Below are 25,959 nucleotides of genomic sequence, written 5' to 3'. Positions count from 1 at the left end.
TGGAGTTGTTGGATTGTGTATTTGATGAGTTTGATGAGGGAAACCAAGAAATCCCATGAGCCTCCGTAGCATAGCTCTGAGCAGCTCACGGCTCTGCTCCGCCACTCTAAAAATAGCTTGCACCGACAATTAAAGGTAACGAACCTACTCCTAAAACTATATTGATTATAGCAATGGGCAAAACTATCTCTTTAACTCAACATGTATTTCTTTCTCTTCAACACTTTCTTTGCTTGTTTTCACTGAGTTTTATTTATTTTTTCTCACCTCTCAACAACTCTGTACTATTCAAACTGACTGTTTATAGTAAATATTTCTGCATTTATATGTAGGATTTGTATTTATAGAGTTAAATAAGAACTGCTGCACAGACTGGTACTGTAGTAGTTTCCTGAACAAAAGCAGCACCAAACATCACACGCCATCCTCTCTGAGCAACATTTCAATTGTACGCTGCTTGTTGTACACTAATTACAACCCACTGCCTCTAAACTACCTCCTTAGTTTAAAGCACATTTTTCCTTGACTTCTCTGGAACCGTGTGTGTGCATTTCTGAATCGTAACAGCACCTCATGGTCGTAGTCACAGCTCCAGATTATCGTCTAACATCTTAAATAATCTTAAAAGATCTGAAATGTTCGCAGCAGAAGAGTTCTCTCTCTGCAGGGAGAACAGGTTTTTAAAAGTATGTAGCGTCGTCACGTGAGATGTGACCTTAGGGATCCTGGGTAGAGCTGAGGTTTGACATGCGTGTGGAGTCTGGTTTCTGTGAGCAACGCCTCAAACATGCTTCACACACACACACACACACACACACACACACACACACACACACACACACACACACACACACACACAGAGATCCTTACACAGGCTGAGGAGTTTGTATATAGTCATTATAATGATCTAGTATGTAGTTTAATCCTTCCTCTGCAGGTGTGGTGTCTCCAGGCGAATCAACCACACACACACCCACTCTGTTCTGGTCCCGTCACATTCCTCCGCTGCTCCGTAGTAAATAATCAGGATCACGACGGTTTCATTCACCTCGTTTCATTTTCCACGGCTCAGTCGCAGTCGTTGCTGCTGCTGCTGGAGCCTCATTTTCCTCCCAATTAAGAGATGACGAAGGCGAACGAAGATAATCTGTGAGTGGTGTGTGTGCAGTCATGTGTCTCACGCCATGAGGCTGGTCTGAACTGAAGCTTTGTTTTAACACACACACACCAACAACAGGCTGCTTTGTGGCTGTGAAACTTTAAAGTGGAGGTCCGACACTCCTGATGCTCACTGTGATGTTTGGTTTTTAGTGTCGTGACTGATCTGGATCAAACCACGAAGCTGCATGTGGACGATAATGAAACTACAAATTAGGTTACAAATCATGAGGTTGAACTGCACCGACCACATTTGGTCATTGGTTGTCGTGCCAAACTAGTTTAAAACTATTAAAAGACTAAATTTAAACCTCTTTATAAGCTCCAGTTTAAACTGTGATCTTGTATCAACTTTAAACTGCGAGTTGAGGAGATTTAACTTCAACAATGGTTGTGTTTTTGGAAAATGGATCGACCAAAGAAAGAGAAATTGAGACTGAACCCAGCTGAGTTTGTGTGTTGAAGGTGGATCTTTTAGGTCGCTGTTGGAGACGGGCAAGAGAAACTGTTGAACCTGAGGGTCAACAAGTTTTTCTCAGAGGATAATAAAATTTGAGCTCTTCTGCTCAGTCAGTCAGCACATTTTTTTTAGCTTATAGCAACAATGTGATGCTTGTTTTAGAGAAGCAGCCTTTAACACTCTTTTATATTCTCTAGGTCCAGATTTCTTTATATATTTACTCACGTATTCATTTATTCCATTTTTATTTTGATATGCACACTTGTCTGTATTGATTAATCTCAGTCTAACTACATAACATGGTTTTATAAATCCAAGTTTAATTTGAAATGGTGTAACAGAGAAAGTGAGAATGTAAAACCTTGATTCATTTATTTTAAACCTATACACCTTTTTGTGAAATGATTGTGACAATGTGATTTATTCTTGATAGATAAAGTGCATTTCCTTCTCAAAACTCTATTGATCAATCTCTTCCAAACAGAATCACTGTGGAAATTAAACCACAATTAACCTTTATAACAGGAATAAAACAAAATGGGATTTGTCTGAGAACAAAATTATTCCAACTTTATGGGCAACAGTGTAGTTTTAGATTCACATCTGCCCGTCCTGGGTTGGGGAAGTTTCTGTTTCTCTGTTTCTTTCCCTGTTAAAGGTTTTTCTTGGGAGTTTTCCCTCAGGCGATGTGAGGGTCGAAGGTCAGAGGATGTTGTTATGATGCTGTGTAAAGCACTTTGAGACAAAAATGGGCTATACAAGTAAAACTGCCTTGCTTTGCCTAAATAAAACTTTTTTGGAGCAATGCTGTATCACTACATTTTGAACTGAACCAGAGTTGGTTGTACCAGTTGACCAGCAGCTGAGTGTGGACTTCTATCTATCTTCTATCTGGCTTCCAGTTGTTCATTCTCTTATTTTGTTTCCCGCTCTGTAAAAATCACATCTGTGCCAATTAACGAGCGCCCGAAGCCGGTTCAGTAAAAACCGGTTTGACGAGGCTTCAAAATGGACTTGTTTCCTTGTACAGACTGATCACCCATCGTTCCCCCCGGAGACGAGTCCAGCTGGACTTCACACGTTACATTAAAGGACCCGGTGGTATTTTGGCTGGCCGCAGCAGTGAAACCTAGTAAGGCAGCAGGACTATTCATAGTTTTCCTACTGTAAGTCACTCACAGCCAATAAGCAACCTGACACAGACCTCGGCCTGTTTGCACGTCTATCTCAGGCTGGTATTAACACGTACAGTATTCATTCAGCACGTGACGGGATGAATCAGGTCTAAATTGGACCTGTGGTTTCATTGATATGATGCGTTACAGCCAAATCCTACAGGTGTTCACATTATTTTTATACGAATGGGAGCTGCAGCAGAACGAGCCGTGGACTTTGGGATTTATCTCTACATGCAAATGTTGACACACCCAACAGAGCTACAACTCCAATGTGCAGAGCGGCTGATTCCACGTGTGCTAGCCTGTCACACACAAAGACCTTGACATTTAATAACAAAGAAACTCTCCACATATAAAACCCTAAACACACTGAATACGTGCACAAGGATCTTTCAAAAAACACTTCAGACTGACTTTGTCCAGGATTTTATCTTCCTACACATCAAAAAGTTGTTTTAACAATACACAGCTTTACCGTTTACAGTAAACAAACTTTTCTTTACTCTACATTTGTAGTTGAAAACCCCCTCCACTGAAGTGTGATATTAAATAAAAACCTGTTTCAGTGATATGCGGTTAATAAAAGGTGCTGCGTTGTGTCTGTTAACACATAGTTAGGTTGAATATACTGAGTCATAATTCACAAATGTAACATATAGATAGACTTAAAAACATTAATGCTTCTTTTTATTTTGATAACATAATGTCAGTCACATTACAACACAAACTAACTGAGGTGAAGTTCAAGTTCATGCATAATGTTTTTGCATGATTAAGGGAAGTGACAAAGTGCAATAATGATTACAATATACCTCTTAAAGTAAAGGTTGTGCTTTAACCCAGCAGTTTCTTCTCAGTGTAGGTACAAATAAACACAAAACAGCATAAAATGAATAATTAAAACAAAAAAATATATAATAAAAAAGCTCTTCTCTACATTAAAAATGTTTGTAGTCCAGCATGAAGTTCATCCAGCTACACCAGACATTTAATATTTAGTTTGGCATCAGCTGAGTGTTTTTCTTCTGGTGCTCAGAGCGTTTTCCAGTTTATGATTCAGACACTTTCCCAGTTCCCACACATGACATCATTTCTCTCCACAGTAAAAATGACAAAGGCGACGTTGATATTGACCCTCCGACAGCTCACATCAGCCGTAATCAGACCACTGTGTAGCAGACGTGTTGCCTTTGGAGGGAAAATATAACGACAGTAAAACTAATGTGAATAAAAAGGAGAAGTAATTAATATGGAAACAGTAGCTGAGCTCTGTGACACGTGAACATGGATGACACATCCTGCCCTTTGTCAACATGACCCAGTGGAGCTGGAGCTGGTACACACCCATAAACTACAACGAGGGGTTAAAGTGTTAAAAGAATCAATGAAAGCTCAGTTTCTAGTGGTAATTTATTTAATTTAACCCTTTAGATCATGAGATGAGAGGTGGTTTGGTCTTCTTGTGGTCAGTTTCTAGTTTCTTTCTGACCAAATGAGCTCTTGTTTTTTTCCCCCACAGTCCCTGTTCAGTTCAGTTCAGTTCAGTTTTACTTTATTAATACCCGTAGGTAGATTTGTTGTGCAGTAGGAGAGGCCGTCTCACAGACATTCATGACAGGACACAGAAAACACACAGCACGAAACAGACATGGGTACAGGAGATAAGCAGATAAGATAAGTGATGACACAAGGGATAATAAATAGGTTTAAACACCATTTTCAATAAATAGAAATAATAAATAGATAAGTAACAACAAGTCACAGAGTATACCTCAAAGTGCAAAGTGCATTAGGACTTATTTAAAAGGGAGACAGCAGCAGGGACAAAGCTGTTCCTGTTTGTGGGTCAGTTTGTTTGTTTGTCTGTCACCTTTTACACATATGGGCTGAATTATTCTTAGACCTGTGTCAGTAAATGTTTTTACTGCCGGCGTGTTTCACTTCACACTTCCGTCCGGCAGCAGGAAGCGACCCCGAAACTAGACAAACTGAGGCAGGAGTCATTTACACAAATGAGCGGCTTTTTTTTACCCTCCCTTTTCTTTAGATATGACATTAATGATATAGATAAAACTATACAGATTTTTATTTGGGATACTGTAACCCTGTATTTGTGTCTCTCCCGGTCTGACCCTCGGGCCCTGAGGGAGTCGTTGCTGGTCTTCAGCTGATATCCTCCACAGAGGATCTCGGAGCAGCTGAGCTCATTACTGAGGTCATGGGCTGCAGATTAGGAAGACAGATTTACTCCCAGAAAGTGGGACGACACTTTTTCCTTTTTTTTCTCTCCTTCTTTCCTTCTTCACTTTACCTTGTTGTCTTCTCATGTGAGAGCAGCACACGCAAACCCAAGAGATGAATGTTTGTCTTCTTATCTTAACCATGTTATTGACAATCATTAAACTAGATCTATTATTGTGCTTTAAGTTTATTTCCTTAATTCACCTCAGACCTTAATGAAGATTAGGTTTACCAAAGCCTCTGACACACATCGTAGTTGTAGTGTGTGTGTGTGTGTGTGTGTGTGTGTGTGTGTGTGTGTGTGTGTGTGTGATCTGGTTTGTCTATCTTTGTGGGGGCCGGTAAAGTAAAGTTATTCCAAAAGTGCTGCTAAAGGTTTTAGTTTAGAGGAAGTGTTGCATTGGTAGCTACTGATGGACAGTTAAAGATAATATCAATATTAATATACAACAGTGTGAATGTGTTGAACCATTTCACGCTGCAGTAAGTGGAGAAAAGGGCGGAGATAGAGGAGAAGATACAGACTGGGTTTTTTTTTTTTTTAAAGATGGCCTTCTGTGGAAAGAGGAAGTAACAGCACTTCTGAGAATCCACCCGAGATAAAGAGGAATTCACGCCACCGACACGAACAGCATGATGAAACGGAGTCGACTGATTAACCCATGACAATATGAGTGGAAATGTTTTTATTTTAAAATTAGTGATTAAGTTGTTTCTGAGCCTCTTTTTCTGCTTCCTGCACTTTTGTCTGTAGCTCGAGGGCGCCTCCTGGTGTCACCACGTAAAACTGCACACAAAGACTTTCTATCTGATTATTACGGCAAGGCATCTATATAGCACATTTCATACCAAGGCAACTCAATGTGCATGGATTTTTTTTATTGTATATATTAAACATAGAGTTAAAAGCAAGAGCAAAGAAGCATAAAAAGTAAAATAAAGGAAAATAGATGAAGTTTAAAGTTCTTAAAAAGAGCTCAGCCATAAGCACATGAAAAGAGAAATGTTTTTAACCTGGATTTTAAATGTATGTACATCTATGTATCATGTCAAGAGGTTGAGGCTGAGACGTGAGAGGAAAAACTTTGACTGTAAAGAGGTCAACACATTTAATTAAAATAATTGCACATACAACCCTGTCTTGTTTTGCATGTTTTTGTCCACTTACTACACAAAGCATCCAGGGTTAGTGGTTGCCATCTGTTGAGCAATGTTTCTAGCATTAACATATTCAATTTCTTGTATAGGAAAGTTTTTTGTCGTGATAGCTACACTGCAAATAACACTTCTCAGGGTTAGGGATCACTGTGGCTCTGGACAAATGTGCTGAGGTCTCACCTGTTGTTAATTTGTTATGAGTAAACATATAGGTATTAGCTTTCTTTTTCTTTTCTTTTAAATTTATTCTAGGCCTACTAAATAGCCTATTTCCTTCATATGGAGGACGTGTGTTGCAGGAAATGTAACAAAGCATTTCGTTCATTTCATATTATGAGGATGGAAAGGAATTCTAAAAAGAATCTACATCAGTGTTAATCCACCCATAAATAGTAGCCTATTCAACATTTAAAGTAGTTTACAAACACAGCACAAAACATTAAATAAAGCATAAGCCATTTGAAAAGGGACTTTCCTGCTGTGTAAAATATGAAATTAAAAAAATCATAAATTAGCTACGTTTTGTGTGACATGACATCCCTGGGCCTGAAGTTAGAAACAATAAAGGATCTTTTACACTTAAAGGTGTACAGAAATGGCCGTTTGTCCTGTTTGTCGCGCCGAGTTGTCACGAGCTGCAACACGAGTTTACCCGAGTAAGGAAAACTAATTTGATTGGTCGTTATCGAGCGGGCGGGATATTCAAAGCTTGGGGCGAGACCGAGCTCCGTGTGTGTGTGCGTGTCTCAGACGTTTGAATGACGGATGACGGATCCAATATCAGTGGCTGGTGAATCGTGTACAGGCTGACGTATAATCCGTGCGCCTGCATTATCCAATGCGAAAAAAAAAAAATACACACTTTCATCCCGGATTTACTCAAAAATAGAATTTTGCACAAAGTTTGGCCTACATCGTCTGAAAGATGAGTTATCACATTAATTTTATGACCCAAAGTGGGCTCAAATTCAATTTTCTTTTCTGTACACCTTTAATAAATTCCAATTTAATTTATTTAAAAGTGACAGTGTACAGTTCAAACATAAATGTTGCCATTTGATGCACTGTACCAGATTATAGCTTTAAACTAATTTGCATCTGTAGCCTAGTCCCATTATTTGCATCTGTAGTCCCATTCAGCTGTTTTTTTCCTCTTCAATCTAACATGTAATAAAATGGGTACAATTTTAAAACTGAACATGTGCTGCTTCATTACGTTTCTCTAACTTGAGGAAATCCTACCGACAAATAAACTTTATTAACGATTTAAATTAGGTTTGTTATGTTTTCCTGCTGTGACCCGCTTTACACCACAGAAGAAGAACGGGAGGCGGAAGTAGAGCAGCGAGCGTTGTCAGACTGGAGATGAGCGGCTGCCATGGATGTATTGGCGGCTGCAGCCAAAGTTACTCTACTATCTGACACGTTTATCCGTGATTTCTACACACTAATAATCTAAAACATGTCAGATTAGTGTCTGTCAACCCACCGACGCATGAGTTGGACCGGTGTCGCTTTGTTCTTCGCTGTTTGTGCTTTTTACACGAAACTTCGCCTCGAGCCGCGAGCAGCTGATCTCAGGTCTGTTGTTTATGCTGTTCACCAGGTTCATTATCAGCAGGTAGGTCTGATCAATCGATCCCAATCAATAACATTAACTCCAGGAAACAAAACCTACAGACTTCGTTACAAACTCCATTCATAAAAAAAAAAAAAAGTATGTTTAAGGAAGCGACATTGTTTTTCACAATAAAACTTCCGGATTTCATCACCAGTCTGGACTAAATGAAAAAGAAAAAAAAAACATTAATAGGTTTGATTTGGTTGCTTGTGTTTTAGTGTAATATACATTTTTTTTATTTAGTTTTAGTGGCTTTAATAAGTTGACCCCCTGTCATGTGTCTGAGTCACAGGAGTAATGTTACAAATCACAAGCTCCCTCTGCACAACATCTAAAGCTGTAATGAAAACTAAACAATCTGCAAAGAAATTCAATAACTAATTTATTGATTAAGTCATTTTTAAGATCTTGTATGTGACAGAATTAGTTCAGATTCAGGATGTCAATCTGTTTAAAACATTTTCTGGTGTTTTACAGACAAAACAATTAAATTATTCACAAAACCAATAATCTACACATATTATCAGTAGTTAAAATCTGCTTGAGTAGTAACCCTGATTCTCTCTAGATACTAATCTGCACAGTTGACAGATGAAGTAATTTAGAGTTATATCACATTTTCTTTAATGTATCTAACAGTATTTTATTCCACTATAGAAACACTTAAAGATAAGACTGAACCTCAGATTAGAGTCTTAACGAGAGAAAAGTTTTTTATCAGAACTCAAAGTGGAGGTGAAGAGTCTAAAAACTAAAAAGGATTTATGTTTTTATCTCCCTGATGAACTTTAATTTCCACTGCAGGATGTCGTCCACTCTTCCTCGTCACGTCATCTGGGAGTCAGAGGGGCTGGTGGCCTACCTCCACCCCCGGCCCTGGACCCCGGGCTCGGTCGTCATGGAGACCAGCAGCAGCAGCATCCCAGGACGAAGCATCTTCCAGCTGCCGGAGCCGGAGTTTTTATCCTGGCTGTTGGGAGCGAGAGCCGTGGCCGAGCTGCTGTGTGAGCGGCTCGGGGTCCGGAGGTGTGCGCTGGTCAGCCGACCTCATCCAGACCGACCTGCCCAGGTGAGGAGGAGATGAGACCATGTGATGTAACCAGAGCAACGTTTTAAAGGTTTTAATGATATTTTAACATCAAATATACTATGAGATTATTTTAGAGAAAAGCCCACCAGGTTACATTTAGAGATTTCTCACCTGTCATCAATAATGTTACGAATTACAGCTCCCATGAATCTTAGGTGGCGATGCCCATTCCTCCTTGTGAGAGTAAAATATGCACCTATGCATCTGTGTATATGTACGTATATATATATATATATATATATATATATATATATATATATATATATATATATATATATATATATATATATATATATATATGGTTGCCTGTTTTCTGTTTTTCTTATTTTATTCCTTAGTTACTTACACTTAGTTTATTGTATTTTATTTACATTTCTATTACCTCTACCCCTATTGCTTTTAAATATTGTATTTATATATTTTTGTTCTTTAATGCAACAACCAAAGGTACATACTTACTTGTAATTATATGTGACAAATGAAATTGAAATTGAAATATACTCTTATGAATTGTCCCATTCATAAAACATGCATGTTTGTTTATTTATAGAAAAAACATGTGGGAAAACACATTGATTCTTTGCTCATTTCATAGTGTGTCCATAATTTTAATTGTTTGACTTTCTAAGAAGAAAATTGGGAACAAGAAAACACTTTGAAAAAATATATTTTACTACTTTCTAAGATAAATTAAATCAAGGAAGTCAACTCCTAGGCTTCTCCACTGTCTGTTATTAGTTGGTGCATTTCAAAGACATTCAGCGTCAGCCTTTTCAGCTTTGCTTCAACAATGTCATTCAGCTGTTTTCAGCATTCACACACATTTTCCCTTTGGAGATGTTTTTTCTAGTTGTATTTTAACATCAGTGAATGAAACTCATGAATGGGACTAAAACTTCACCACAGACAAAAAGACAAACGTGAAAGTCAGATTTTCAGTTGTAAAATCCATCGTTTCCTCTTCCACAGATCCGTGTCCTCCCTCTTCACGGTCTGGATGCCGAGTGGCGCCCTCACCTGGCGGGAGACGAGGAGCACAACGCCTTCGACCCCGGGTACTGCACCTCCAAGACGGCGCCGCGGTGGAGCGACTCGCGCCTCACCGAACTCCAGACCAGGATTCGAGCCGAGCTGCCGTCGCCCGACGCCGCTCCCGACCTGAGCTTCCTCGGCGCCGACCCGGCTCACCCCGGCCTGTTCTCGCGCATCGTCCGCGGGGAGGAGCAGCAGTGGCGCGTGTGGGACGACGCGGGTCACGTGGCCTTTCTGACGCCTTTCCCCAACTCCCCCGGGTTCACCGTGCTGGTCCCGCGCCGACCTCTGACCTCGGACATCTTCAGGCTGGAGAAGGCGGACTACGAGGGGCTGGTGCTGGCGAGCAGGACGGTGGCGCGGCTGCTGGAGGACGGGTTGGGCGCCGCCGGCGGGGTCGGGCTCATCTTCGAGGGTTTTGAGATCGATTACGCTCACGCCAAGCTGATCCCGCTGTTTCTACCGGCGCCATCGGAGGCAGGAAATGATGATGTCGCTGAACCCAGAGCGCCGCAGTTTTACCCCAAATACCCCGGATATGTGACCTCGGAGGACGGACCCGAAGCCAGCGCGGAAAGTCTGAAGGAGATTCACGCTAAGATCACTCAGAGATAAAACTGATCGTCTAAGTTTGATACGAGAGGAAGCATGACTGGACGTCTCTGTGAGGAAACGAAGAAAAACCAAACAGTCTGAGAAGAGGAGTCGAGTTACTACATTACTGACAGGTGTCGTCACTGGCAGTTATTATACCTGATGGTTCAGAGACAAACGGGAATGACTGAAACTGGGACACATTGATCCCAACACCTTCGGTCAGACCACACTGTCCCTGAAACCTGCTTTAAATCTGAGTCCAACTATGATCTACTACTGATGAAGATTTGTGATTGTATCATGATCGGTTGTGACTCTGAAATCTGTCCCCAGACACAATCACTTAAAGGGATAGTTCACCCAAAATTCAAATTTCACTCATTATCTACTCGCCCTCATGTCGACTAAGGGCTGGGAGAAGTTTCAGAGTCGTCCGTGCCTTTTTGGAGTTACAGCGGGGCTCCGTGCAGCACTGCATGTTCATATGACGGTAGCAAACGGGGCTCACTTTTCTTCGTCCAAAAAGACACACCGAAAAACATCCAAATACCGGCAGAGCCGTGAACTGAGACACTGTGAGCTTCCGCTACAAACAAGCTTAAAATATAGACTTATTAAATTTTTTTCGGAAAAGTTTCTCATGTCTGGGCTTCTTTTTCTTTTCTTTTAAATTTATTCTAGGCCTAGTACTAAATATTTCCTTCATATGGAGGACGTGTGTTGCAGGAAATGTAACAAAGCATTTCGTTCATTTCATATTATGAGGATGGAAAGGAATTGTAAAAAGAATCCACCCAGTAGCCTATTCAACATTTAAAGTAGATTTACAAACACAGCACAAAACATTAAATAAAGCATAAGACATTTGAAAAGGGATTTTCCCGCCGTGTAAAATATGAAATTAAGAAAATCATAAATTAGCTACGTTTTGTGTGACATGACATCCCTGGTCCTCCATCATCTAGGTGAAGTCGAAGTTAGAAACAGTATTCACACTTTATTAAGCTGTTTTTTTTGTTTTGTTTTGTTTGTCTGTTTTTAATCTAATATGTAATAAAATAGGTAAAATTCAAAACTGAACATGTTCATTGAAATTGGGAAACGTTGATCCCAACACCTTCACTCAGACCACACTGTCCCTGAAACCTGCTTTAAATCTGAGTCCAACTATGATCTACTACTGATGAAGATTTGTGACTGTATCGTGATCGGTTGTGACGCTGAAATCTGTCCCCAGACACAATCACTTAAAGGGATAGTTCACCCAAAATTCAAATTTCACTCATTTTCTACTCACCCTCATGTCGACTAAGGGTTGGGAGAAGTTTCAGAGTCTTCCGTGCCTTCTCTGAGTAACAGCGGGGCTCCGTGCAGCACTGCATGTCCATATGACAGTAGCGAATGGGGCTCACTTTTCTTCGTCCAAAAAGACACACCAAAAAACATCCAAAATACCGGCAGAGCCGTGAACTGAGACACTGTGAGCTTCCGCTACAAACAAGCTTAAAATATAGACTTTTAAAAAAAAATTCGGAACAATTTCTCATGTTGGGGCTTCAATACAAGAGGGACATTACAGACGAGCACTATGGAGGTATTTGGATGTTTTTTGGTGTGTCTTTTTGGACGAAGAAAAGTGAGCCCCGTTCGCTACCGTCATATGGACATGCAGTGCTTCGCCGAGCCCCGCTGTAACTCAGAGAAGGCACAGAGGACTCTGAAATTTCTCCTCTTCTCCTTTAGTCGACATGAGGGTGAGTAGAAAATGAGTGAAATTTGAATTTTGGGTGATCTATCCCTTTAATCGATAAGGTGATTTTGTTTTATACATTCTTGAGAAATGGTCCTCAAACTTAAAAAAAAAAAAAAACAGTTTTACACAAAACTGATCTTTTTCTCTTTTTTAATTCACCTTTCTTTTACTGTCAGAATCATTTTTGTCGGTCGTATCTTCTGAAAGTCGTAGCACGACATAATCGAGCGAGTAAAACGGGGCCAAGTGAAGTGATTTGTTTACAGCAGAGCAGAACATCAAATTAAGAAATTAAAGCATCTGATTAAAAAGATTTAATCAGTGTGGAGGCTCCATGACCAGCAGTGTGTCTGTGTGTCTGTTAGTTCAACAGAACAAGATCTACGTACAGTGAAAAGTTGCATGTGATAAAAATGCAAAACCTCATATTATGTACAGACAATCTCTGTTCAGCCTGAAATACCAGAAGCCTTATCATCAAATATCAGTCAAGTCAGCTCACACATCTTTTAATACCCTGTCTCTATACAATACATGACTCTTATGTAATTAACTTTTTTTATTTTATTTTGCTTCCTGAAATCAAAATATGAAATCCAAAGATAATTCTGCTTTTAAAATTCATCCATACATGTGCTGAGATGACAAATATTTGCACAAATGTACAATTTATAAAGATTTTAATCAAAATAAAGACTTGTTTATATACTGTATGTTTATGCCTTTTTGTGATATATTTTTTTTGTGTCACAAAAATCATTCTAAAGTGTGTCAAGAAGAGAGAAACAATGTGTTTTTAACTTAATCAACAGATTAAATTGTATATTCTTGTTATGTAAATTCACCCTAAATGGGAGCGGTTACCTCACATTCATTACGCTGCATATTTGTCGTCCCTTCGCTAATTACAGTGTGTTATGTGTTTAGTTTGTTAACCGCTTACATAATCGGCCGGCCCACTCATTACATGGCTGCTAATTGGTCCCACAGGGTGTCGCTCGTTATGAGGCTTAATTAGTGCCTGTCTCGGTGTTTAATCAGCGCTGTGTAATCCAGGCTCTGCTCCAGGCTGTCAGGACACCGGACAAAAGATGTGTGTGTGTTAATGAGACGGGTTTCCATGGGAACAAACTCGACTCTTCCAAGGAAAAATCTACCTCGGTTCAAATTGTTAATATTTTATTCTCTCTTCCATCCATTGGCCTCATCATCAGCTACTTTTACTGTCGTTAATAGTTTTCTCTCTGTTGTGTTTGACTATGTCGTGTGGAAGAATCATCTGCTGGATGAGCAAAATGCAAATCTCCCAGGACAAAGTGAGTCTCAGTTGTTAATGTAAATTGTCTTGTGAACCGTCACTGTCTGATGAACAACACATAGCCCATTAAACTTGAAATTTGCATCCTGTCAAACAAATGTGGAACTTATCGGGACACAAACATTTGTTGAAGGTTGGCAAACAAACTGTGTTAGAGATAGAGGCTGTAATATCTTCAATTCATGCATTTTAGGATGATTAAAGAGACCCCGAGGAGTTTGCTTTTGGTTATGAAAGAGTCTCATATTAATGTGGATGAATCTACATTACCCACTTGTTAATGGGTCCATTTTCGATAAATATATCATTTTGTCTTTATAGTTATTTTGATATTATTTAGTAGTCGACTCGCCCAGCATTTTCTAGTTTCGGTTTCCCGGATGCTGCCCGGCGGGTCATGGGAATAACGCCGCCGGATCGCCGTTTATGGTTGGAACTACGACGGTATCTGATGGTCTTCGAACCTCCGACTTTCGTTGATCAATGAATACATTCTTGGCAAATGCTTTCGCTTTTGTCCGTCTTGCGCCGGTCCAAGAATTTCACCGTGCGTGTGGAGGCTCATGGGAAATGTGGTGTGAAAACACTTTGCTTTCCGAAACTCCTCGTAGTCCCTTTAATGTAATTTTACACCCAATAGAAATACAAAACAATTATGAGATTGCACCTTCTGCTTTTAGATAATATAAGAGAAATGCAGAAAATAGCCCCCCAAAAAATATTGTTATATTTTTCTGGTCCAGTTTGTTTCATAAAATAAACTTTATTTCTATCACAATTCACAATCAGGGAGGTTTTCAATGTCTACTGTTAAATTTATTGACATTAACATAAAAAATTTGAAATGGAGTGTCTTGATTGGTAGTGTTTAAATAAAGACAACACGTATATAGGCTATACACATGTATTTGGGCCACATATCTGATTTCTTCTGACACACGTGCTTCCACATCTGGACCACTTCTGACACGCGTGCACCGAAAATTATCATTAAAAAAAAACTAAATGTGGAAAGTCCGTTTTCCAAGGTGTGGTTGATCTACAACTGGCAGCTTGATTACACCTTGGCGTCGTGCTGCTGCTTGGACAAGCTCCGCCCGCAGCACCTGCCGTCCACGCGCTCCATCTTGGTGATGTAGAGAAGCGGCTCGATGCTGCAGCTCAGGTCCATGATGGAGAAGACGCTGATGCTGATCTGGCAGCGAAACGCCACAAAGGTGTAGTAGGACACGAAGGGCATGAGCGCCACGGGCGGCAGGTAGTTGACCACGATGATGGCCAGGATGGTCAGCACCATCTTGAAGGCCTTCTTCTTCACCGGGTGCATCTCCTCCTTCCCCATGACGGAGCGGCGCAGCACCCAGATGACCGAGATGTTGCAGAAGACCATGACGGCGAAGGAGAAGAGGATGACGCCGCTGAAGACCTCGTTGACGCTCATGACCCCCAGGGTGCACTTGGTGAGGCCGTAAGCCAGGACGAAACCCCAGACCACCGCAGAAATGCCGATGCGGATCTTGTTGTCACGGATGCCGGTGAACAATACCGGGTGGACCACTGCGATGTAGCGGTCGAGGCAGATACACACCTGGGGGAAGAAGTATGACCTTCGAGTGAACTTTCCATGAGTTTTAGAAGAAAGAAATGAAATTCAAGAAGACTGATGAAGACTTTTTGATAAATGTCAGGGCATGTTTGCCAAACATTAAGGTGCCTCAACATTCAGACACTTTTTAAAATATCCATACCTTTCTGTACTTACAAGGAAACCATGTGTTTTCTTTTTTGCAAAAAATAGGCTTATAGTGTTACTCTTGGCATTTAGCATTAAATAATTCATTACCGTGAACCTCGGACCCTTCTAACTTGAACGTCACATGGAAATAAACCGAGATAAGTCAAGAAATTGTGCAAAAATGGATTGCATAGAGAAACAAAAAAAGTCCTCACATTATAAAATACACTGCCCGTCCCAAAAAAAAAGTCACACACTCTTATATTTCGTTGGACCGCCTTTAGCTTTGATAACGGCATGCATTTGCTGTGGCATAGTTTCGATAAACTTCTGCAATGTCACAACATTTATTTCTGTCCAAAGTTGGATTTATTTTTCAAAGATTCTCAATGGGGTTAAGGTCTGGACTCTGTGGTCACATTGGACCAAGTTTTTTCCTTGAATATGATGGTTCTCCACTCTCCTTCCACTCTTTAATAATGCATTGGACAGTTCTTAGTTTTAGTCTCAGCAATCTCCTTAGATGTTTTATTTGCTTGATGCCAGTAATGTGACTTCTGAACCAGATTAATATATTTTAAGAAATGAGACTATCAATTAGGGTTAAATAAACTGTTGCCAGCTGAAACATAATCATCCATGCAGTAATGATCCAATGGGAGGCTCTGACCTATTAGCTTAGTTAAATCCAAGTGGTGACTTTTTGGCAGTGTCTATCCATTTTAAACATCAAAGTTTGTAGTATTGGACATCGTAACTCACCAGAAAGAGCGGTGCTACGTCTTTAATCCCGTACGCAAACCTCTGAAAGTACCAGATGCGACTGTCGCCCAGCAACAGCCGGTTGGCCATCTCGATGGGCGTCATCAGACAGAAGTAGGCGTCCAGGAGGGCCAGGTTGAAGATGAAGATGTCCGAAGTGGAGGCGTCGCTCTTCTTGGTGACGATCTGCCACATGACCAGGATGTTACAGGGAGTCCCCAACGCCAGGTTGAACACCTTGACCCCAAAGTAGAAGATGAAGCCGTACGGCGCCACAGCGCACACCGGGAACTGGTACCACGGTGGGGTTACGTGGTGGTGGCCACTGACAGTGGTAGAGTTCACGTAGTGGCTGGTGGTGGGAGTCAGCGTGGTGTTGAACATTGTGGAGGAAAAAAAGGCGAATGCTGGAAGAAGAATCAACAAAAAAGATCTTAAAAAATAGTTTGGATGCAGTGAAATCCAAAAACCATCAGTCCATTCTTCAGCAAATTCAGAGCATCCAACCGTCCAGATGTTCTTCACCAGCTCCACAGCTCCTCTGCACGGAGCGTCAAATGTTTTAAAACCCATGCACAGGGACTGTCGCCATGTTTGGATTGGGCCAGTCTGAGGCACGTCAGAGATCCCTCGTTAACTTTGTGTCTGACCGAAGCGTTGATAGGGCAGCGATGTGAAAGACGCCGAGATGTCTTCAGTGATTGGACAGTTTGGATATGTACAGAGGGGTGTGTTCGGGCTGAAGCTGTGTCCATGGAGGAGCGCACATTAATGACTTTTCTTGTGTTAGTCTTTGAGTAATTAATGCATGGAGGGGACTCTGTATTTGCCTTCAGGGCGCCCTAATTACAGCACAACCTGCCTGCAGAACATACTGTACTGTAACGGCCAAGTCTGTAATGTTCATTAATGACACTGTAAATTTGAGAGAAGAATATATAAATGTGTAGTATTCTACTTTTCTGTGTATTTGTTATTTTTCTACGTTATGATTCATATTAGGCTGTGAAACAGTAAACTGATCCCAGGTCTAGCACTTTATCTACAGTAGTTAACCTCACTGATGCAACTGTACACTGTACAGTAAACAGGTGATGCAAGGAAAGCATAAATGAGAAATCTAACGCAAGAGCTTACTAACGGGCCCGGTCCAAGTGCCTGAGACATAAAAATAAAAACTCTCTTGGGAATACAAGCCTGCAAAGTCACCAATTTACAGAAATAGTAACATCTTTGTACAACCAAATGTTACCCTAACTCTAATGAGACAAGTTAATCATTCAGTCCGTGAATCAGTTGGCTTTGGAGGAACTCAAAACCCAGAGCTGAGTTTCTTTAGATTTTATAGTGCATGAAACAGACTGTGTTACAAGTGTTACTGAGTGATGGCGCTCTTGGTGTAAACATTTGCATTATGGTAAACATAATATCAAGTGTTATTAGTGCTTCAGCAATACTAATCAGAAAGTTGGAGAGTTTTGGCTTCAGTTAGGCCGGTGCATATTCTCATTTGCCCAGGTCATAGTATTTCAAAGGAGGTTTGAAATTTGGCTTCAGTTGTTTTGTATTTGATCATTCCCGATGAAGTCAAACAACTTAAAGGGATAGTTCAACATTTTGGCAAATTGGCCCATTGCCATAATCGCTATAGTCATAGCAGTAGGTTCATTACCTTTAATTGTAGGTGTAAGCTATTTTCAGTACGGCGGAGCGCAGCAGCTGGCTGCTCAGAGCTACGCTATGGAGGCTAATGGAATTTCTTGGTTTCCCTCATTAAACTCATCAAATTCAACATCCCAAAACTCCACAGCGCTTTTGTAGACAAGTTGTGACCTGCACAACCACCACGCTATGAGATAATGACGGAACGATACGAAACGGAGCCGTTTTCGAGGTAAATACAGGGTAAATACGGAGACTGCTTGCTGAAAAACTGTCCCTGAACGCAACGCGCATCAGCGGTTTTGTATGAATTTACCTCGAAAACGGCTCCGTTTCGTATCGTTCCGTCATTATCTCATAGCGTGGTGGTTGTGCAGCTCACAACTTGTCTACAAAAGCGCTGTGGAGTTTGGGGATTTTGTATTTGATGAGTTTGATGAGGGAAACCAAGAAATTCCCTTAGCCTCCATAGCGTAGCTCTGAGCAGCCTGCTGCTGCGCTCCGCTGTACTAAAAATAGCTTACACCTACAATTAAAGGTAACAAACCTACTGCTATGACTATAGCAATTATGGCAATGGGCCAATTTGCCAAAATGTTGAACTATCCCTTTAATGAAAATGCAATTTTACTGTAATATCACTTGAACTATAAAATGTGCTCAGATTTGTACATAACAAACACGTGGCACAATTTGTACAACAAAAAGTACTTCAGAAATTCAATAAAACAGAAGCTAATGTGTTGTCATGTTGTACTGTATGTATGACTGTAAAGATCTGTAACCTAAACTCCTTAGTTTGTGTGTGTGAATTTGAATTGCACTGTTGTTCTTGGGAGCAGGGATAGGACCTCCTTTAACCTCCTTTGAAATCAATACATGTTATTAACTTAATTTAGAGTAGACAGTTCCTAGAGATGTCAATTGATGTAAGTATGTGGTACACACATAAAGATAATCTGGTTGATTTTGGCCCAATTTTCCCCCTTCTGACCAAGGACAAATATCGCCCGATTATTTTATGGCTTTTAAGATTATCCCAAGAGATTATCCTGTGGAGTGTGTTAAGAGTCAAATTCTCCCGGCAATCTGCTCGGAAAATGGTCGAGGCCGACAATCGTAAATATTAAACATGTTCAATATTTACGATCGTTGGCCCCGGCGATCCTCAAGAACACGAAGCATAACAACAAACCAGTATGGCTACCATCTCCATGGCTACCATCAGCAAAGTGAAATTCAAAGTACATCAGATCACGTTTGATCATGCAAGATTTCTGGCGTGGGGGACGAGATTCCAGTGTGTCAAAAGAAAAATCTTTATGTGTGTGGTGTGCTGTATTTGAAATTTCTGATACAATACGTACAATACATGCAATATGATCAAAACCGTTCAATCAAAGAAAGGTTTATTATCTTTATGTGTCTGTTGAGATTTAGAAAATCTTAATGTGTGTACCAGGCTTTAAGGTGCATAATTTAAAAAAGAAAGTGTATATCATCAGCATATAGGTGGATTTGGACTTTAAATTCTTTACTCAAGTGGCTAATTCATACAAATAAAAGAAACAAAACAGATGAAAATAAGATTAATACAACCAGTGGCTATTTGTTATCAAGTCAAATCAAGCTTAAGTTGATTATGAAAAGTCACATTGTTTGTCAATGGACAGGGTAAGAACAGCAGCTTCAAAGTCAAATGTGATGGGTTAAAGGAGGTATCACTATATGCAGACGATGCTGTTCTTACTCAGTAAACTAGAAAACACACATCTTTGTATGAACATAGATCAGACCACAAATATACATTTAACACAGAGGTGGTGCTGTCACCTGTCAGTTTTGACTGTGGGTATTCAAATGCAGTGCATGGCTGGGTTTCTGTCAGGTGGTTGTCTGCGGCTATTAATATAGCATTCACCTCTGCATTTGTCTCTCTGAAGGCTGGGACTCCTGGTGAAGAACAAGGACATTTCTAAAAGGTAAAGTGACTGGAAATGTTGCTATAAAGTTAGTGTTTTCTTTCTTCTTTCTTTAAGGTTCATGAAATTATTTTGAGTATTTTGCAGAAAAGACAGGATTTCCCCAAATTAGAGACAAAAATTATAGCCTGACTAAAATGACTGAGTATCTGAAGAATACTTTTCTCAAAGAGCAGATCGTATTGAATCATATTTTAAGTGTTTAGGAGCCGTGCCTTATTTTACCACAGATGTCTTATGCACATTGTTCTGGATCAATTGTTTTGTGGATCAAGATTTTGTTGTCATTATATATACTAAAAAAGTGGAAGAAGTAGCCGTTACAGTGGAAGCTCTTGGCAACAAATTGGATCGAAGGCAACTGGACTTCGATTCAATTTGTTGCCCTGATACAACGATGACCTGGATGACACGCTACAGTGGAAGATTTCCATTTAGATAAATATATTTAAGTCACTATCACTAAACAAGGCAATGCCATGGTGACTGAGCTAAAAACCCTCAAATTAAATTATGAGATTTAGTTCATAGTAGTTCTTGCAGTTTTTTGAATTGGGTGTATGACTAACAAATCATAATTTCTCAAACCTAGACAGACCAGTGTGCTTCACAAACAAATCTGTAGTTATCATATGAAGACGTAGGTGTTGCCATAGGTGACAAATAATATCTTTGAGATATGTTATTGCCATTTTAAACTGAAATTCCTAAATGCTCCAAATTTCTATCTACAGTATATTTGATTCTTAAATATGGTTAAACTAGATGTAACTTCCACAATATCATATACTATATGTGTGACATTTTACATACAGAGTGAAATTAAATGATGGCTCCAACTTAAGGCTCCATCAAGATAAATATGAATGGAAAACCGGAAGCCAGAGAGGTGGGATTGTTGAGGTTGCTGCTGAGCATACAGAGCTGTCAGACAAAGACAACACAACATGACATGAGACATGAGAAATAACGTGAGCCAGACTGGACCTCTCAGGTAAATCACACGTGCTTCAAAATAAAAATTCTCTGTGGCAAAACCACAAGTGTGACAGAACAAACTTCACTAAAAATAAAACAATGGAACGTGACGGTGATTTGAATGTGGGAATTTGCATCACGTTTATACGCTGATGAGACTTTGCAAAGGAAAACAACCTGGTGTGAGATGATAGTAAAAAGACGTAGTGTTTGTGGCGCTGTTGGACGTCCATGTTTCTGAAGAAGGTGAACAAAATGACTGGTTCTTTGTTGTTGTTTTTTTAGAGTGTGTATTTCTAGTACACTGCTAACACAATTGTGTCTTGTTTTTCATATTTCAAGGCTCATTGGCTCCTTTTTTTTCCTTTTTGCATATTTTCCTGCAGTGATCTGCACAACAGCACACCATGCTGAAACTATGACCCTATAATGGTCTTATGGCCTATTGATTAGCATTTGCGTAGTGACATGTTTGTTTTGTTTTGCTTCACTGACACCATTTGAGCATTAGCATTAATTTAGAGTTAGAGCAGAAACGTTCTAATAAGCACAGCAGCCGGCACAGATTCAGCCGTACGGTGGACATGCACAGTGGAGTTCTCCCTGTGGGAAAAAGAGCATTTTAAACATAATTTCTACGGTAAAGTCGATGTTTTTTGGTTTTTATTTGTATCTTATTTCACTGGCTAGCATGTCTGTATGTTTTTTCCGTCCTGCTATCACGTTAAAGGGTGGATTTGACCATCCCTCCATTCATTTATAGGGGTCTGGTCTCTTTGGGCTTTTCGTGGCGTCGCCAAGATGGCCGCCGAGTGGCATGACTTGCCTAGAAGGACTTTGGTTAGAGCTTCCATATGCTAGATGCAAATTTTGCCTTCCTGCGATTTGGCGATAACCAAACCCAAAACAATAAGCTAAAAGAAGCTAAAAAGCTCAGTGGAGCACATAGCTGGTCTATTTACTTACTGGTAGTGACATTGCATATTCAACTCCAAAATAAAAGAGTATCCCTTCCCTCTTTTGACAGATATTCAACTCAACCAACAAACTAAGCCCACAACGATGGAAAACTTTGAAGACAGAGGAACCATCAGCTACAACAACACCGGCCACATGCCGTACGACATACTCATCTGGTACTTCCTGCCCACTGCAGTGATGGTGCCACCACTGGCGCTGCCGATCAACGCTCTGGTCATACGCCTCCTGCTGGGCAAACCTGGCATCTGCTCCACCTCTGAGATCTTCACGCTCACCCTGGCCGTGTTCGACGTGCTCTTCTGCGTCATGTTTCTGGCCGAGTACATCATTTTCACGTGCTTCCCATCGAGGGAGGTGAGCAACATGGTCGCCTGGAGTTTGAACCTCGCCGGAGCGCCGATGCTGCAGTGCCTTCTGAGTTTGGACAGCTACATGGCCGTCTGCCAACCGCTGGTCTTCATCCGGCTCAAGGATCCCAAGCTGAGGCTGTCGTTGTGCTTGCTGGTGACCGTCGTTACTGCTGTTTGTTGCTGCCTAATGAAACTCTCCAGGGGCTTCAACTGGGCGGTAGTTGCTGTGATAATTATTCATGCCACTGTGATCATATCAACCTGCAGCGTCCTGATCCTCAGGTCGCTGCACAGTTCAGGGCCCGGCAAGAAGAAGGAGGTCCACCCGGTGAAAAAACGAGCTTTCAGGATCATGCTCACTTCACTAGTGCTGATCAACGTCCTCTACTTCCCTGCGATACTTGAGTACAACCTGAGGGAGTATGTTCCCCAGTACTTTGCTCCCTTCTCGGCCCTCACCTCTGTGGCTTACACAGTTCTCTCCATGGGCAGTTTTGTTCAGCCTCTGTGTTACCTCGTCCGGACCAAGCACCTGCCCACTTTAAGATGTCAGAGCGGCTCTGAGGCCAAAGCAAATAATAAATAAAATAGGGATAGTTTAAAGCCCCTGTACAGACTTTTCATTTAGTGTTGATTTTGGCGGCCCCTGTGGACGAAAGCAGCAGAATGAAGACTGCATTTCCCACTGTCATGAAGACGTTTGTCTGGCCGGTGCGTGTAGATTTGTTTTGGAAACGTTGGAAAGAAAACGGGGCTGCTTTTTTCTTTTTTTTTTTAGCAGCGTAATGTATCTATTCGTATCGTTTCGTCAGTGGTCCGACCCGACCACGCCTTCCAGAGGTATAGAATTAGACTACTTAGAAATAGCTTATCTTCACACTGATGGGCTCATTTGCTGTTGTAGGTAACAGAGACACATCAGCAGAAACCAGAGACTTTTGCATATCCAGTTAAAAGCTCTGTACAGGTAGCCTGACAAGCCAGACTATATCACTAAAATGTATAGTCTGGAAACGACCGGTAGACCTCGGCTCAATCCAGGGGGCGGGATGAAGGCTGTCTTTCAAACTGCCTCTGCACGCAATAGGGTAGCGCTACGACCAATCAGAGCAAAGAGCAGGATGACGTTAGCCTGACAAGCCAATTAAAATGTATGTCGTCATGTCGTTAAGCCGCCCAACGACTCTCTAAACAGATAGAGCGCTGTGATTGGTGAACACAATCTGTGTTCGAGACTCAAAAAGTTCCTATGGCTCGTTTCTAGACCCACTTACGGCGCAAATATTTTTGCTGCCGCTAGGGTGCGTCTAGATTTCTAGGCTACTGTACAGGGGCTTTAAGAGGAAGATTATCTGTGATCTAAGTATCAGTCAAGTTATAGATACATTATAGATTAATATGTTATTGCCTACAGTTTTAATGAACTGGTTAATCCCCCAAGTCACAAGTCGCTGCCTCAAAGATTATGACTCAAGTGTGTTGCAGTTACCAGATGTGGCCACAGGTGTCGCCAAAGCTGACGAAACAGGTCGTTGAGATTTCTACCTCAAATCGAAATTTCTAAAGGCTCTGAATTTATATGCATCTTTGATTCTTTCAATATGGGAACCTGTATGTCATTTATGTAATAAAATAATTATACTGAAGAAAGAAATATGCCTTCCATTAATTTTAAATGTGATTGAATGTATTTCCGTATTAGCATGTTTTTAGCAGCCTACTTTAGAAAACAGGACTCATAAGACAGTAAATTCATTACATATTTGACAATGTTTTATTTAATAAATCAGACAAAAGTCTCTTTTTGGCTTGCAAATAGGCATCGGCTGTCAAATACTCCTGAGGTATCTGACAAATGACACTTTAATTAAAGGTGAGAACAACTGTCAGTGAAGGCAATGTACCACTAAAAGTACCATTGAAGTTGTCATTGAGGATTTTTTTTTTTTTTTTTTTTACAATTTAACATATATCATCAGAAGTGTGTTGGGACTATGAACCCAAATAACTCTGATACACATAAGCTTTGTTAACCACTGTTGCTCATATGACTTTACACACAACATTTACATTGTCTGCATTGTGTGTACAGGAAAATGCTGCACAGGCTGTTCAACAGCTCAACTGATAAATGTTTCACCTTTAGGTAGCACAAGTAAAAGACAATCTTCTGTGTACAGAAGATAAAAATGCACGTTTAACATGATCTGCAAAGCCAATCAGGATTCAATTCAATGTATTAAATAAAAGTGCATCTACCAGCAGGAAGTCCTACATAAATCATAATCCATGGTCGTACATCATCAAGATATTTAAGCAGTACGGTAATCTGTAAATCAAAACAACAAAACTGTACAGAAATCTTTGTATGAAATACAATCACCATTTTAAATACAAAACACAAAAGCACTACAACTTATCAATTCATGTTACCAGCACAAATCATATCAAAATATTTCTTGTCCACTGTGTGTCAGTGACAAGGTAAAAATAACACCACTGTCCACTCAGCTGGCAGATTACTAGGCACATCTGCAGGTTAACACAACAGTGCATCTTAAAGGTGGCTGTAATGTTTAGTTTGGTTTCGGAGGTGCTGACTCTCTGTGGAGGAGGTTGGGATAGACCAATTATCGGAATGACCAATAATATCGACCAATATTCGGCATTTTTTCGATAATCTGTATCAGCCGAGTGTGTACAAAACAGAAACACACAGTATAATGTATCCAGTCTAATCCCATATGTGTTATTCTAAATTTTGACACCTAGATTTTCATTTTTACTATGAAATGAGTATTGGTTTCCTGATTACTAATAATTGGTATCGGTATACGCCCAGAAAAAACAATATTGGTCGATCCCTAGGAGGAGGATGCAAAGTCTGATTGTTTGGAGTCGTACCTACAGTTTTTTTATTTTGTTGTTGTAGGCTACACAACAGAGCAGCTAAACACCTCATCACTGTTCAACAACAACATAAACTACGTCCTCTGAAGTTGAACCAACACCTCTCCATAACAGTCTTAACAAAAACAGTGAGGATTTATTGCAGGACTGTTGTATTAAGTTACATTAGCTGTACCTAATAAAGTACCAACTGAGTGTGTATCTACATAAAATACTGTAACTAATATATAATTCCTGATAGTGGGTTGTAATTCCCGGATGTCATGATCCAACAAATTATGGACTCGTCCTCCATCATCTGTTTCTCTCTCTTTCTTTTTTTTTTTAAACATTTCCTTTCAGGCTGTTGAAGGAAACGAGAGAGAACTGATGGATTTTACCTGGATTCTCCTCTAGTGCACTTCATAAGAACAACAACTGTCTCATATTTTCTCCACCAAACTACAAAGAATAAACAAAAAATACAACTCAATGACAGTGACGCCTGTCATCGTGTCATCGTGTCATCGTGTGTGAGCAGGTACTTTCAATGTGTGTGTGTTACACATTCGTCTGATAGTTGGAAAACAGAAATAATACATTAATCCAAAAGTAATCCAATGTATATTCTCATTTTACAAATAAATAACATCTTTCCTTTCTGGTGGAGAAGCTCATACAAAATGGAAGTATTATGTACACGAAAGCAGAAACACAGGCATCATGGAATCAACACGATGCCTGTCAGAGAGGTTAGAGGAGGAAGAAGAAGAGCTTTTCAAGTATTTCAAGTATATGAGTAATAAAATAACAGCTGATCAGAGAAAACAAATGACATGTTACAAAGCTGCACGTTACCTTCTGTAGGATTAAAAAAACAACAACACTGATTAAAAACTTCCACTTGGTGAAAACAGAATCAGAGAAATGTCCTGTAAAAAAAAAAAAAAATGGCGTAACAGCTTTTTCAGCCAGTTCAGGTTAAAGGAAACAAAGTGGAGTCTAGTTTTGTAA

At 40.3% G+C, this 25,959-nt stretch overlaps 2 protein-coding genes across 3 annotated transcripts; one reads left to right on the top strand and one right to left on the bottom strand.

Moving 5' to 3' along the window:
* The first annotated feature begins 7,615 nt into the window (after positions 1 to 7,615).
* On the top strand, positions 7,616 to 10,620 carry LOC310986147 (uncharacterized protein). Of its 2 annotated transcripts, none has more exons than XM_083971950.1 (3): positions 7,616 to 7,816; positions 8,621 to 8,885; positions 9,876 to 10,620. In XM_083971950.1, the coding sequence occupies exons 1-3, from the start codon at positions 7,788 to 7,790 to the stop codon at positions 10,551 to 10,553; spliced, it is 972 nt and encodes a 323-aa protein (XP_083828076.1). In that variant the 5' UTR covers positions 7,616 to 7,787; the 3' UTR covers positions 10,554 to 10,620. The 2 variants fall into 2 exon arrangements, with proteins under 2 accessions (XP_083828076.1, XP_083828075.1); XM_083971949.1 differs by having other exon boundaries at positions 7,620 to 7,776.
* Positions 10,621 to 14,663: 4,043 nt separating this feature from the next.
* On the bottom strand, positions 14,664 to 16,487 carry LOC310987457 (G-protein coupled receptor 4-like; the record flags this gene model as incomplete). The annotated part of the gene is made up of 2 exons (XM_083973726.1): positions 14,664 to 15,194; positions 16,104 to 16,487. The coding sequence occupies 2 exons, from the start codon at positions 16,485 to 16,487 to the stop codon at positions 14,664 to 14,666; spliced, it is 915 nt and encodes a 304-aa protein (XP_083829852.1).
* Between the last annotated feature and the right edge of the window lie 9,472 nt (positions 16,488 to 25,959).

Source organism: Trachurus trachurus, assembly GCF_905171665.1.
Source record: "Trachurus trachurus genome assembly, chromosome: 1".
Taxonomy (NCBI): Eukaryota; Metazoa; Chordata; class Actinopteri; order Carangiformes; family Carangidae; genus Trachurus; species Trachurus trachurus.
This window is presented reverse-complemented; position numbering and strand designations above follow the sequence as displayed.

Bases quoted from the DNA above. Each gene is read 5' to 3' on its own strand.
- LOC310986147 (XM_083971949.1), top strand. From the start codon at position 7,691: ATGAGTTGGACCGGTGTCGCTTTGTTCTTCGCTGTTTGTGCTTTTTAC. The intron at 7,777-8,620 runs GTCTGTTGTTTA...TTTCCACTGCAG, and splicing joins CCGCGAGCAGCTGATCTCAG to GATGTCGTCCACTCTTCCTC. The intron at 8,886-9,875 runs GTGAGGAGGAGA...CCTCTTCCACAG, and splicing joins ATCCAGACCGACCTGCCCAG to ATCCGTGTCCTCCCTCTTCA.